The sequence below is a fragment of the Hirundo rustica genome, chromosome Z (genome assembly GCF_015227805.2).
Source record: "Hirundo rustica isolate bHirRus1 chromosome Z, bHirRus1.pri.v3, whole genome shotgun sequence".
Lineage (NCBI taxonomy): Eukaryota > Metazoa > Chordata > Aves > Passeriformes > Hirundinidae > Hirundo > Hirundo rustica.
The window spans coordinates 45,960,069-45,972,966 of NC_053488.1; the positions used below are offsets into that span (position 1 = coordinate 45,960,069).

Consider the following 12,898-nt stretch of genomic DNA (forward strand, 5'->3'; position numbering starts at 1 on the left):
TACTGATTTCAACTGCAATCCAGTGAATTTTTTTTCCCAGCAGCTCTTAGTGCTGTCTTTTGGATTCAGTGTGAGAATAATGCTGGTAACACACTGGTGTTCTGCTTGTTCCTGAGCAGTGTTTATCCTAAACCCAGGACTTTTCAGTGCCTCATGCTCTACCAGTGAGGAGATGTGGCAAGAAGCCAGGACAGGTGACCCAAACTGGCTAAAGGGATATTCCCTATCATAGATTAGCATGTCCACTATACAAACAAGGGGAAATTGGCCAGGAGGGGCTGATCACTGCTGGGGGTAGGCTGGACATCAGTCAGTGGTGAATAATTGTGTTGTGCATCACTTGTTTTGATTTTCTTCCTCTCCTTAAAAAAATTGTAACAATAATTATTTTTGTTATAATCACTATCACATGCATTATTGAATTTTATTTAGTTTAAATTATTCAACTGTTCTTACCTACACCCACACTTTTTTCTTTTGTGATTATCCTTCCCTGCATCCCATTGAGCGTGGGGACTGAGGGAGGGGCTGGATGGTGCTTAGTTGCCAGCTGGTTGCTCAACAATTAGCTTGCTCAAAGTCCCATGCAGCCTGGGCTTGAACACTTCCAGGAATGGGACATACACAGCTTGTCTGTACAACCTGTGCCTCCACTACTCTCATAGTGAAGAATTTCTTCCCAATACAGAATAGCATAGAATTAAGATGATTACTTCGCTATCATAAATAAATGGTTTACTAAGGCAACCAGATTTCAAAAGATGCATAATTCTTTCAAAAAAAAAATAAATTCTCCCACCTACCCCACTTGCTTATGTTCTTCTGCTTTTAATGTGGGTGCTAACATCAGACTTGCAGGTTATGTGTGAAAAGAGATTTATTGTTACACAGATGCAAGGCAGTTACATGCATTCCAGTTCTGAGAAAAGCAGGCAGTTCTACTCAGCTCCACCTCTTCCTTTCTTGCTTGTATCTTCACTTCAAAGTTGCTGCACGGTGTCCACCTGCACTTGTTGTAAGACAACTATGCGATGCAACAGAGGCTCCAGATGTCAATTTATTTCTTTTTCTTCCCTTTACCTTTCTTGCCTCCCTCTCCTTGCTGAAGGCTTTGATCACTACCTCCCATCTTCTGAGTTCTTGTTTTCAGTTTGGGAATGGTTTCAGCAGCATACAGCATCACTGATTTACCTAAAATACAGGGAGAGGTCAATGCATGCCTAGGAATGGATGTAAAGCCTAGGATCTGCTTCCTTCCCCTGGTATAACAAGCAGCTTGTGATAAGTTCTTAGGGGAAAGAAAAATGTGCAGGACTGATAAATGTCACAATAGAATAAAAAAGCCACATAACCTGACAATCTCCAAAGTGTCTACATGCTTCCTGCTACTCTTTCCCTCCACCTCCTACTGTCCCAGAACACTGGGAACAGAATGATCAGATGAAAACTACATGCATTTTTACAAAGGCACTGCTGCCATCTAGCAAGACTATGGTTTTAAATCATCTCCCTCTACTAGTACGCTTATGCAAACGTACACCCAGCACTCTTCTTGCTCTTTCCTTAAGATATATACTGTTTTCCTTTTACATAGGAATTCATTTTCAGAAAAAATGCAAAAGATGAAATTGTCGTTCACGATGAATAATTCCTGTTAATTAGTGTCCTAGGGTAACTTTATGATGCTTGTATCCCCAATCATCTGTTCTGTTTGTGCTGTACATTGAGTCCTGTGCCTTTAAGACTGGTTCTAAGAGCAAGGAGAAGCGCGGAGTTTGTTTTGAGAAAACTGCCCGACTCCTCCACATTCTGCTGCGGACAGCGTGTTCGGCGGAGGCTTGGAGAGACTGCAGGACAGAGATCTTTTTTTTGCTTTTAGTTAGTTTCAGCTAGCTAGGGCAGAGAAGTTCCCTGGACTGTTTTTTTTTCCTTTTTCTTGGAACTGTTTAAACCTGCTCTGGACTGAAAACCCAGGGGAGCACTGGGGGCTGCACCTGCGGCCCACCGGGGCCTGGACCTCGGCATTTTCCAGCAGCGCCTGGAGGGACTGGGACTGAGGAGACACTGAGAGAGAGCCGAGCTCCACCCACGGCAAGGACTTTCTCAATTTGCCTTCTCACTTCAGAAGGAGAGGTTTTATTGTTTCATACTATTCATTCTTTATACTTGTATGCACTTCATTTGTTTAGTAAAATAGTTTTTTCCACTTTTCTCCAAAGAGGGTTTTGGTTTTTTTTCCGGACTGGTTGGAGGGAGGGGCCACGTGGGTTTGCTTCCTTGGAGGGATCCTATACAGGGGTTTTCTCCCAAATTTGTCCCAAACCAGGACATATTTCTAACTGGCGCCCACTGCGGGGCACGAGAGAGTGGAAAAAACTTGTATTGATTATTATTAACTGCATTTTTTGGTTGTCCTTTGGGTGGGGATTAAACAGTCAGTGGCCATGTTGCTTCTTGAATTCCTAATGTCTCTTAGAATGGAGTCTTTTCTGCATTTCTGTTCCCTAGGCTTTTTTGAGGTTTTAATACCTTTCTGGTCCCTAGGTTTGTTTTCTTACCCAGAAATAGCTCCAATATTGTCCCTAACATACAGCTTTTACACTAGGGATGCACAAATTAGAATAGTTATTTTGCTGGGTTCGGTGATTATGGTTTACAAGAAGCTTATAAAGATACTGGAGTTTGTTCTGGGTATGTTCAGTTTATGGTTTTTTCGTCCTACCCTGCGTCCTAGTTCCAGCAGCATGTTTTGGGGATTTATCAACAATTGCACCCAGTTTGTTAGAGGAGGAGTAGGGGATGAGGCTCTTCAGCCTCTTCTTTCCTTCTTCTCTTTTGAGTCAGTTACATCACTTTTGGAGAAGGTTCAGCGTCTCCTGAATGTTAAAGACACCACCTTCCTGGTATTTCACCTGGTGACTTTCCTCTATATGGTTTATAGCTTTTCTAGAATGAGTCACACACTGCTAAACACTGTAGGGCAGCAGATAGAGGCAAGGGAGCAGGGAGATAAATCAGTCACTCAGGCTGCAGCTAAACCAGACAGTGAGGCTAAGACACCGGCAGTTGCTGCAGTAAAGAAGGGGAAGAAGCACACGGACAAAACCGATCGACCAGTAGACGATGATTCAGGTGAAGGATCCTCAATGCCTCCTGACACCCAGTCAGGAGTCAAACCACCTGACACACAATCAGAAGCTGAAGCAACTGATGATACACAGTCAGAAGCCGAACCAACTGATACAAAATCGGAAGCCAAATCAACTGGCACAAGATCGGGAGTCCAACCAACTAGCACACGATCAGGAGCCCAACCAGCTGCTACAACATCAGGAGCCCAACCAACTGCTGCAAGAGCAGGAGCCCGACCAACTGCTGCAAGAGCAGGAGATACTATTGAGTCCTTTTCCCTGAAGGACCTTCGTGGCCTAAGAAAGGATTATACTCGACGACCTGATGAATCTATAATTAGTTGGTTAGTCCGTCTTTGGGATGCTGCAGGCGAGGCTACAATACTGGATGGCACTGAAGCGAGACATCTGGGATCCCTGTCACATGATCCAGTTATTGACCAAGAAATGATGAGGGAGGCTAGTCCTTGCAGTCTCTGGGAACGGGTCCTGGGAAGTGTGGCACAAAGATATCTCTGTGCCGACGATCTCTATATGCAGCAAACCCAGTGGAAAACCATTGAACAAGGGATCCAGCGCTTGAGGGAAATGGCAGTGGCGGAGATTGTCTTTTCAGATGACATAAACACTAGGAACCCCGACTTGGTACCATGTACACCTGTGATGTGGCGAAAACTTGTACGACTTGGGCCACAAGAATACTCCTCTGCTTTAGCAATAATGAAGCGGGATGAGACAGAGGAGACCGTGCTTGATATGGCGAAGAAACTACGAACATATGCAGATGCTGTGCATGGTCCAACACATGCAAGAATTGCAGCTCTGGAAACACAGGTGCGGGGATTAGCAGACAAGATAGAGGAGAATCACAAAGAACTCAAGCAGGACATTCTCCAGATCTCTGCAGTACAAGTTAGGGGCTCTGGCACCACACGCAAACGTTCCCTAGATAGAGAGGGAAAAGGCATCCCACGGGCTAAGCTGTGGGTCCTCCTGCGTGAATGTGGAGAAAACATGAAAAGATGGGATGGAGAATCTACTGATGCTATGACACAACGGCTGCATGAATTGTTGGATGGCAAGACTATGAGAGGAAGTTCCAGCAAGAAGGAAGCAGCTCCGGTTACCCAGGGAAATAAGGATAATCAGGCTTAGAGGGGCCCTGCCTCTAGCCAGGTAGAGGCTAGGGAAAACCGTGTTTTTTGGACTGTGTGGATTTGTTGGCCTGGCACGTCAGAACCACAAAAATATGAGGCCTTAGTTGACACTGGTGCACAGTGCACATTACTCCCATCAAGACATGTGGGGGAAGAATCTGTTTCCATTGCTGGGGTGACAGGGGGTTCACAAGATTTTACTTTGGTGGAGGCTGATGTGAGCCTGACTGGAAATGAGTGGAAGAGACACCCTATTGTGACTGGCCCAGAAGCTCCATGCATTTTGGGCATAGACTTCCTCCGAAATGGGTATTTCAAAGACCCAAAGGGATTTAGGTGGGCATTCGGGATAGCAGCTGTAGAGACAGAGGGTGTTAAGCAGTTGAATACCTTGCCTGGACTATCAGAGAACCCATCTGCTGTAGGTCTTCTGAGGGTGGAAGAGCAACAAGTGCCAATTGCCACTTCAATAGTGCATCGCCGACAGTACAGAACAACTCGAGATGCTGTGATCCCCATCCACAAGATGATCCGTGAGCTGGAGAGCCAAGGGGTGGTCAGCAAAACCCACTCACCCTTCAACAGCCCCATCTGGCCTGTGCGCAAGTCTGATGGAGAATGGAGATTGACTGTGGACTACCGTGCCTTGAACGAAGTGACTCCACCATTGAGCGCTGCTGTGCCGGACATGCTGGAACTCCAGTACGAGCTGGAGTCCAAGGCAGCAAAGTGGTACGCCACAATTGACATTGCTAATGCATTTTTCTCCATTCCTCTGGCTGCAGAATGCAGGCCTCAGTTTGCTTTCACTTGGAGGGGCGTGCAGTACACCTGGAACTGACTGCCGCAGGGGTGGAAACACAGCCCCACCATCTGCCATGGACTGATCCAGGCTGCACTGGAAAAGGGTGAGGCTCCGGAACATCTACAGTACATCGATGATATCATTGTGTGGGGAAACACAGCAATGGAAGTGTTTGAGAAAGGAGAGAAGATCATCCAGATTCTCCTGAAGGCTGGCTTTGCTATCAAGAAGAGCAAAGTTAAGGGACCTGCTCGAGAGATCCAGTTTCTGGGAGTAAAGTGGCACGATGGAAGGCGTCAGATTCCCACTGAAGTCATCAACAAGATCACAGCAATGTGCCCACCAACCAACAAAAGGGAAACACAAGCTTTCCTAGGCGCCATAGGTTTCTGGAGGATGCACATTCCTGAGTACAGCCAGATTGTGAGCCCTCTCTACCTGGTCACCCGCAAGAAGAATGATTTCTACTGGGGCCCTGAACAGCAACAAGCCTTTGCCCAGATCAAGCAGGAGATCGCTCATGCAGTAGCCCTTGGCCCAGTCAGGACGGGACCAGATGTGAAGAACGTGCTCTACTCAGCAGCCGGGAACAATGGCCTGTCCTGGAGCCTTTGGCAGAAGGGGCCTGGGGAGACTCGGGGCCGACCACTGGGATTCTGGAGCCGAAGCTACAGAGGGTCTGAAGCCAACTACACTCCAACAGAGAAGGAAATCTTGGCTGCCTATGAAGGAGTTCAAGCTGCCTCAGAAGTAGTAGGGACTGAAACACAACTCCTGCTGGCACCTCGACTACCAGTGCTGGGATGGATGTTCAAAGCAGAAGTTCCCTCTACCCACCATGCCACCAATGCCACATGGAGCAAATGGATTGCCCTCATCACTCAGCGCGCCCGCATTGGAAACCCAAATCGCCCTGGGATTTTGGAGATAATTACAAACTGGCCGGAAGGTGAAAACTTTGGTCTCATGGATGAAGAGGAGCAGGAACAAGTGACACGTGCTGAAGAAGCTCCACCATACAACCAACTGCCAGCAGAAGAAACACGCTATGCTCTTTTCACTGACGGTTCCTGCCGCATCATTGGGATGAAACGAAAGTGGAAAGCAGCTGTATGGAGTCCCACAAGACAGGTTGCACAAGCCACTGAAGGAGAAGGTGGGACAAGCCAACTCGCTGAGCTCAAAGCTGTTCAACTGGCCCTGGACATTGCTGAAAGAAAGAAATGGCCAAAGCTCTACCTCTACACTGATTCGTGGATGGTAGCGAATGCTCTGTGGGGATGGCTGGAGAAGTGGAAAAAGGCCAACTGGCAGCGTAGGGGAAAACCAATCTGGGCTGCAGATGAGTGGAAGGACATTGCCACTCGGGTAGAGAAGCTACCTGTCAAAGTCCGTCATGTAGATGCCCATGTCCCCAAGAGTCGGGCTAATGAGGAGCACCAAAACAACGAGCAGGTAGATCAGGCTGCCAAGATAGAGGTGTCAAAGATAGACTTAGACTGGCAACACAAGGGAGAGTTGTTTCTAGCTCGATGGGCCCATGATGCCTCAGGCCATCAGGGCAGAGATGCCACCTATAAGTGGGCCCGAGACCGAGGGGTGGATCTAACCATGGATAGTATTTCTCAGGTTATCCATGACTGTGAGACGTGTGCTGCCATCAAGCAGGCCAAGCGGGTGAAGCCCCTATGGTATGGCGGGCGATGGTCCAAGTATAAGTATGGGGAGGCCTGGCAGATTGACTACATCACCCTTCCCCAAACCCGCCAAGGCAAGCGCTACGTGCTCACAATGGTGGAGGCCACCACAGGATGGCTGGAGACCTACCCTGTGCCTCACGCTACGGCCCGTAACACCATTCTAGGCCTTGAAAAACAAGTTCTTTGGAGGCATGGTACCCCCGAGAGAATTGAGTCAGACAATGGAACTCATTTCAAGAACAGCCTCATCAACAACTGGGCTAGGGAACATGGCATTGAGTGGGTGTACCATATCCCCTATCATGCACCAGCTTCAGGGAAAATAGAAAGATATAATGGACTGCTAAAAACCACCCTGAAAGCACTGGGTGGGGGATCATTCAAAAACTGGGAGCAGCATCTAGCAAAGGCCACCTGGTTAGTTAACACCCGAGGTTCCACCAACAGAGCAGGCCCTGCCCAATCTGAGTCCCTACATACAGTAGATGGAGAGAAAGTCCCAGTAGTACATGTAAGAGGTTTGTTAGGGAAGACAGTTTGGATCAATTCTGCTTCAAGTACAGAGGATCCCATTCGTGGGATTGTCTTTGCTCAGGGACCAGGCTGCACATGGTGGGTAATGCAGAAAGATGGAACCACACGATGTGTACCCCAGGGAGATTTGATTGTTGGGTGAGAACCGTGTGTAATTATCACTGTGTGCTGAATGGTACTGCCACTGTATGTAGCTGTATATTGCATATTGTTTTTATATAGATGTATGTGTGTGTAGAGCTGGAATATATATTAGTTTTAGTAAATTGACGATATGGGGATACAAGGGGTGGAATGTCCTAGGGTAACTTTATGATGCTTGTATCCCCAATCATCTGTTCTGTTTGTGCTGTACATTGAGTCCTGTGCCTTTAAGACTGGTTCTAAGAGCAAGGAGAAGCGCGGAGTTTGTTTTGAGAAAACTGCCCGACTCCTCCACATTCTGCTGCGGACAGCGTGTTCGGCGGAGGCTTGGAGAGACTGCAGGACAGAGATCTTTTTTTTGCTTTTAGTTAGTTTCAGCTAGCTAGGGCAGAGAAGTTCCCTGGACTGTTTTTTTTTTCTTGGAACTGTTTAAACCTGCTCTGGACTGAAAACCCAGGGGAGCACTGGGGGCTGCACCTGCGGCCCACCGGGGCCTGGACCTCGGCATTTTCCAGCAGCGCCGGAGGGACTGGGACTGAGGAGACACTGAGAGAGAGCCGAGCTCCACCCACGGCAAGGACTTTCTCAATTTGCCATCTCACTTCAGAAGGAGAGGTTTTATTGTTTCATACTATTCATTCTTTATACTTGTATGCACTTCATTTGTTTAGTAAAATAGTTTTTTCCACTTTTCTCCAAAGAGGGTTTTGGTTTTTTTTTCCGGACTGGTTGGAGGGAGGGGCCACGTGGGTTTGCTTCCTTGGAGGGATCCTATACAGGGGTTTTCTCCCAAATTTGTCCCAAACCAGGACAATTAGTTAAGGGCAACTGCTTCATTGTTAATTTATGAAAATGGCCAGTGGAAAACTCAATTGAACTCTGTATTGTGTTTTACCAATTTAGCTTCCACTCTGATGCCCAGATGATCTTCCTAAGAAAATGGAATTTAGCCATTTAAGCACTAAACTGTTTTAAATTTCAACAAAGCAGTAAGCCAAAACTGAATAGATGGTTTGTTAAATGCAGCACTCAGGCAACATTCCCCACGATGACATTGCTGCAGAAGCAGAAGAATCAAAAGGCAACAGCATTTTACAAATTATTCAGTGCTCACAACTTAATTTTGTTGACTTATACAGGCAACAAGACAATGTTAAACTGCAATATTTATAATAGTTACAACTAATTAAACAGGTTGTTGACATAAAATAGAACAAGTCTTTCTGGTTTATTAATGGGTGAGGTACCTAAACCCAGGCACTCTACTCACGTGTTGGAAACTGAGGCAAGCATGGGTTGCCATCATCTTGTTTGAGCTGGATCCGTACTCTACCTCTGTACTGCACATCTCTGTTCCACTCTCTGGGATACATCTTGTTTTTCTGTCATACAAAAGGAGAAATGTATCATAACATGCACTGGAAGATACAACTATTTCAGAGGCTCTGCTGAAAACAACTCCTGGTACTGAGCAATTTTGTGAGTAAACTTACAGGGACCATTTTATGCCCCTAGTGGTCTGGACCACAGGGGCACAGGTTTCTATCTCCACTGCTACAAACCCTTCTGGACACCTAAGGATAGCAAATGATAGGTCACAGTCACTGCTTTTGGCTAATTATAGCCTTCATTCTTGACAAAACATCACAGGTTTCTCAGTACAGAGGGTGTGCACTGTCCAGACGCTTCTGAAAAACAAAGTGATTTTGTACCAGGCTTTTGGGTACTTCTGGATGAGGACCTATATTCTTCTTAGTAAAAACAACACTGTTCTAAATTAATAATTACTTCAGAAAATGACCTGTGAAGTTACCTCTCTAGAAATCCAGACTCATTCCCTAAGGAAAATAACCAATAAACTATTTAAAGAGCAAGCATGTACTGCAATATAAAGCTAACATTGTCTGGCTGAAACGTAACTCCAAAGGACTATGAAGATTCAGAATTATCAGAATCCTATTCCTAAACAAGATTCATACCTTTTTAAAAGCTTCATTTGCAAGAGCTGCAGCTTGCAAAACCAGCTTTTATTCTGCCACACTTTTAAGCATCCAGGAAAGTCTTCTAAGAAGGATGGCAAAACAGAAGTAATAATTTTATAAGCTTTAGAAGTCACATTGTCTGAGAGATCTGCGGTATTCCTGACTTACATCAGTTTTACAACATTTACTTCATGATTATGGTCAGTTATCATATAAGGCAAGCAAAGCTAAAAACAAAACTTCTGAACCACAAGTTATAAAAAAGATATAATGCAATAAAAGATATAATGCAAGAACAGAGACACATAATGAATTTGAGGGTTTTTTTGTATGTGGGGACTTTTTATTTAATTACCTCTAATAACACATTGAATCCTACTGCTGCACATACATCTTGGATTTCTGTAGATGTGGGATTTTCAACAGCCTGTGGAAACAATGTGTTAACATTAATTAGTTTCAACTGTGACCTGTTATACAAAACTATGCAAAAATAGTTACCAGTTTCCCATTCTGTAACTGGGAAAACTGATGAGGAAAGAGAAGATACAAATCTAGTGCAGAAGTTAACTGTCAGTGCTGCTGTGGTTTAGAAAACATTAAAATAAAATAAATGAAAAAAAAAAAATCTAAGGTATCAGGAAACAGATGAGATAGAATTATATAATTCACTGGAACAGGAGAGCAAGTTAAAGAATTGCTTAGAAAAAGTAATTGAAATTAATAAAGTTATTGTATGTACAGATACCAAAAGCTGTGAATCAGCAACAGCAAACTTACAGCAAAGACTGAGAGAGGAAAAAACCACAAAATTTCTATCCACAGGGCAGCAGATTCCTCCCAAAGGTAGACCTATGATTGGCAACTTGCATACTCAAGAAAGATTTTATTGAAAAAAAGCCAAACCCTAAGCAGTAAGGAAAGCCCTTTATACTCCCAGAACTGCTTGCAAAAATTATTACAGGTGAGTGAGATGACAAAAAACTATTTCTGAACTGATTCAAAGCAGCAATAACTACCAAACCTGTGTGTCACATGCACAGGACACAGAGTATAAGCTCATATAGTCAGTCACCAAAACCCAATCATTAGCTAGCTACTCTTTTATGCATTGCTTTCAAATTCTGTAAACTACCTGTGTAGGCAGCTGAGTGCATTCAGCTCCTCATTACTTCACCTGCTTGCTCAAAGTGCTGCTCACATGAAAGCAAACACTTAAGCCCAGGGCCCTCCTGCTAAAGTCACAGGCTGGCACTAGGTTACCTTCAAATACACTGTAATTTCCACACCATGGGGGGAATGAAAGATCAGTGATGTATTTTCCAGCACTCTACACACTGCTACATAGTGAAACAAAATTTCCTATTTCCCTGTCACCCATGAAATTACCTTGTCTATAGGTATCCTTCTTCCTTCTGCTATTGTCTTCTTGTTATTCAAATAAGCTGGATAAATGCAGATGAATCTAAGAAGAGAAAGCAGTGAGTTTAAGCAAGCTATATCAACTCCTTCATGCTTACGCAGTATTTTCCTAGTAAAACAGAAAATAAATGTCATGGCTACAACACAGAAGTTCCCATAGCAGCTTATAACACCCATTTATTTTCCCTAGACTGCTTAGTAAGATGCTGCAAAATTCCACTTTAAGTTAACATGGACACCACATGACACTGTTTGTTGGGGCACCATGTACAACTGATGGCACTACCCACTCTGAGAGAAAAAAAAAAAAAAAAAAAAAAAAAAAAGCGGCTAAAATTGAACGTTTTGACCTATTTCTTATAACCTTGAAACCTGGCACACATGTATTTCCCCCAAAAGAATTAATATTTCCTGAAAAGGTTTTACTACAATATTAGCTAACTAAGTTCTGTGATTGTTTTATTTGGTTATTTGGTTGTTTGGTTTGGTTGGTGGTGGGTGGTTTTTTTGTTTGTTTGTGGGGGGGGGGGTGTTGTGTCTTTTTTGTTGTTGTTGTTGGTTTTGGTTTTGTTTTATTCACATGCAGAACACCCCAAATTTGGGTGCCTTTATGAAAGCTACTGGAAAACTGCACTTAGAAACTTGCTTAAGATTTTTCAGTAGACTTACACCTGTCAAGCACATACACAGGATTAGTGTGACAGAACCTCTATTATATTAATTAGGCAATTAAAACAAACAACTAGCTGAGACCAAGGATTTGTGGAAGAAGGCCTGCATTGATTTGAATAAGGATCTATAAGAGCATAAGGAAATAGGGAAAATTAGTAAAACAAATGGTACAGACAGATTCCAATTAGCTGAATGACAAGAGAACGACAAGGGTCACGTTCCCTGCTGCCTCTAAAAAACCAAATCACCTCAGCTCCGACTGTTTTCTCCTTCCCTTGTCCAGGAGTTTTCTCTGCTCTTTGCTACTGCCGTCTTTATGAGCTGACTAGGTCTGGGTTCTGCCCGGGAATTCCAGTCTCCTTACTGACCTCCCAACCACACAAGGGTCACCACCACCCCTTATCTTACAGGGGTTTATTTTCAACCACCATCATCCTTCGCTCCACAGGGATTTAAACCACCACCCCTTGCTCCGCTCGCTTTTCTTTTTAGCGAGACCTGACTGACATGTAAACAAACCAACCCAGGAAGCACCCAACCCCAAAAAAGCCGTGCTCACGGTACCTCTCCTTGTCCGCCGGGGACGCGACGCCGGCGGCAGCGGCGGCCATGACAGCAGCAACTCCCCCGCCCCGCCCCTCGCCACGGCGGCAGAGAGGGCCCGCCCCCAACGGCCCGATACGAGAGTTCATTGGTCAGCAAGGCTGTCTGTCAAATGTCGCAGCTTGTGAGAAGGCGCTACGACGGCTTCGAGGGGGCGTGCGTGGCTTCCGCCAAGGCTGAGGGAGTAGAGGTGGAATGGCGGCGGAAGGGGTGCAGGCGGTTCGGGGATGTACGGAAACGTCTTGACACACTCGTGAACAATGGGCTGCATTGCCAATGAAACACGAACCCAGAAGATGGCGGTAGCCGACGCAAAGTGTGTTCGGAGTGTGCCAAGCCGCCGTCTGCTGCCCTTCGCTCACAGAGCTCTAGCGGTGTTTGAGTCAAAGAACGATGTAGCTAACAAGTGCCGGAAAATGTTTATTTGATACTACCACAACTTCCTGTACAATTTCGTGTAAAAATCGGCTAAAACTTAAGGAAAAAACTACTGGGTCAGTACTGGGTCAAATTGTGTGTCACACCTTCATTAACTGTGGATGAGGGGCAGGTGCATCATTAGTGATGGTTACACAGCGATGGTGCACCCTTGTTGGTAGTACTGAGCTGTCAAGGGGAATTGATAGACCAGAGGGTCGTGGTCCAGAGGGACCTGGACTGGCTGGAGAGAGGGGCTGACAGGAACCTCAAGCCCTTCAGCATGGGAGGAACCAAGTCCAGCAGCCAGAGAGGAACAACCCCAGGCACC

General features: G+C 45.3%; 1 protein-coding gene across 1 annotated transcript; it reads right to left on the reverse strand.

Annotated features, from left to right (window-relative positions):
- Positions 1-859: 859 nt before the first annotated feature.
- SRP19 (signal recognition particle 19) lies at positions 860-12,203 on the reverse strand. The gene is made up of 5 exons (XM_040091067.1): positions 12,112-12,203; positions 10,843-10,918; positions 9,809-9,880; positions 8,742-8,853; positions 860-1,191 (listed from the first exon to the last, which is right to left on the reverse strand). The coding sequence occupies exons 1-5, from the start codon at positions 12,156-12,158 to the stop codon at positions 1,058-1,060; spliced, it is 441 nt and encodes a 146-aa protein (XP_039947001.1). The 5' UTR covers positions 12,159-12,203; the 3' UTR covers positions 860-1,057.
- Between the last annotated feature and the right edge of the window lie 695 nt (positions 12,204-12,898).

Coding starts and splice junctions, on each gene's coding strand:
- SRP19 (XM_040091067.1), bottom strand. CDS start 12,158: ATGGCCGCCGCTGCCGCCGGCGTCGCGTCCCCGGCGGACAAGGAGAG. Junction 9,881..10,842: donor GAAGGATACCTATAGACAAG/GTAATTTCATGG, acceptor TTGTTTCCACAG/GCTGTTGAAAATCCCACATC. Junction 1,192..8,741: donor CTTGCCTCAGTTTCCAACAC/GTGAGTAGAGTG, acceptor CCTGTATTTTAG/GTAAATCAGTGATGCTGTAT.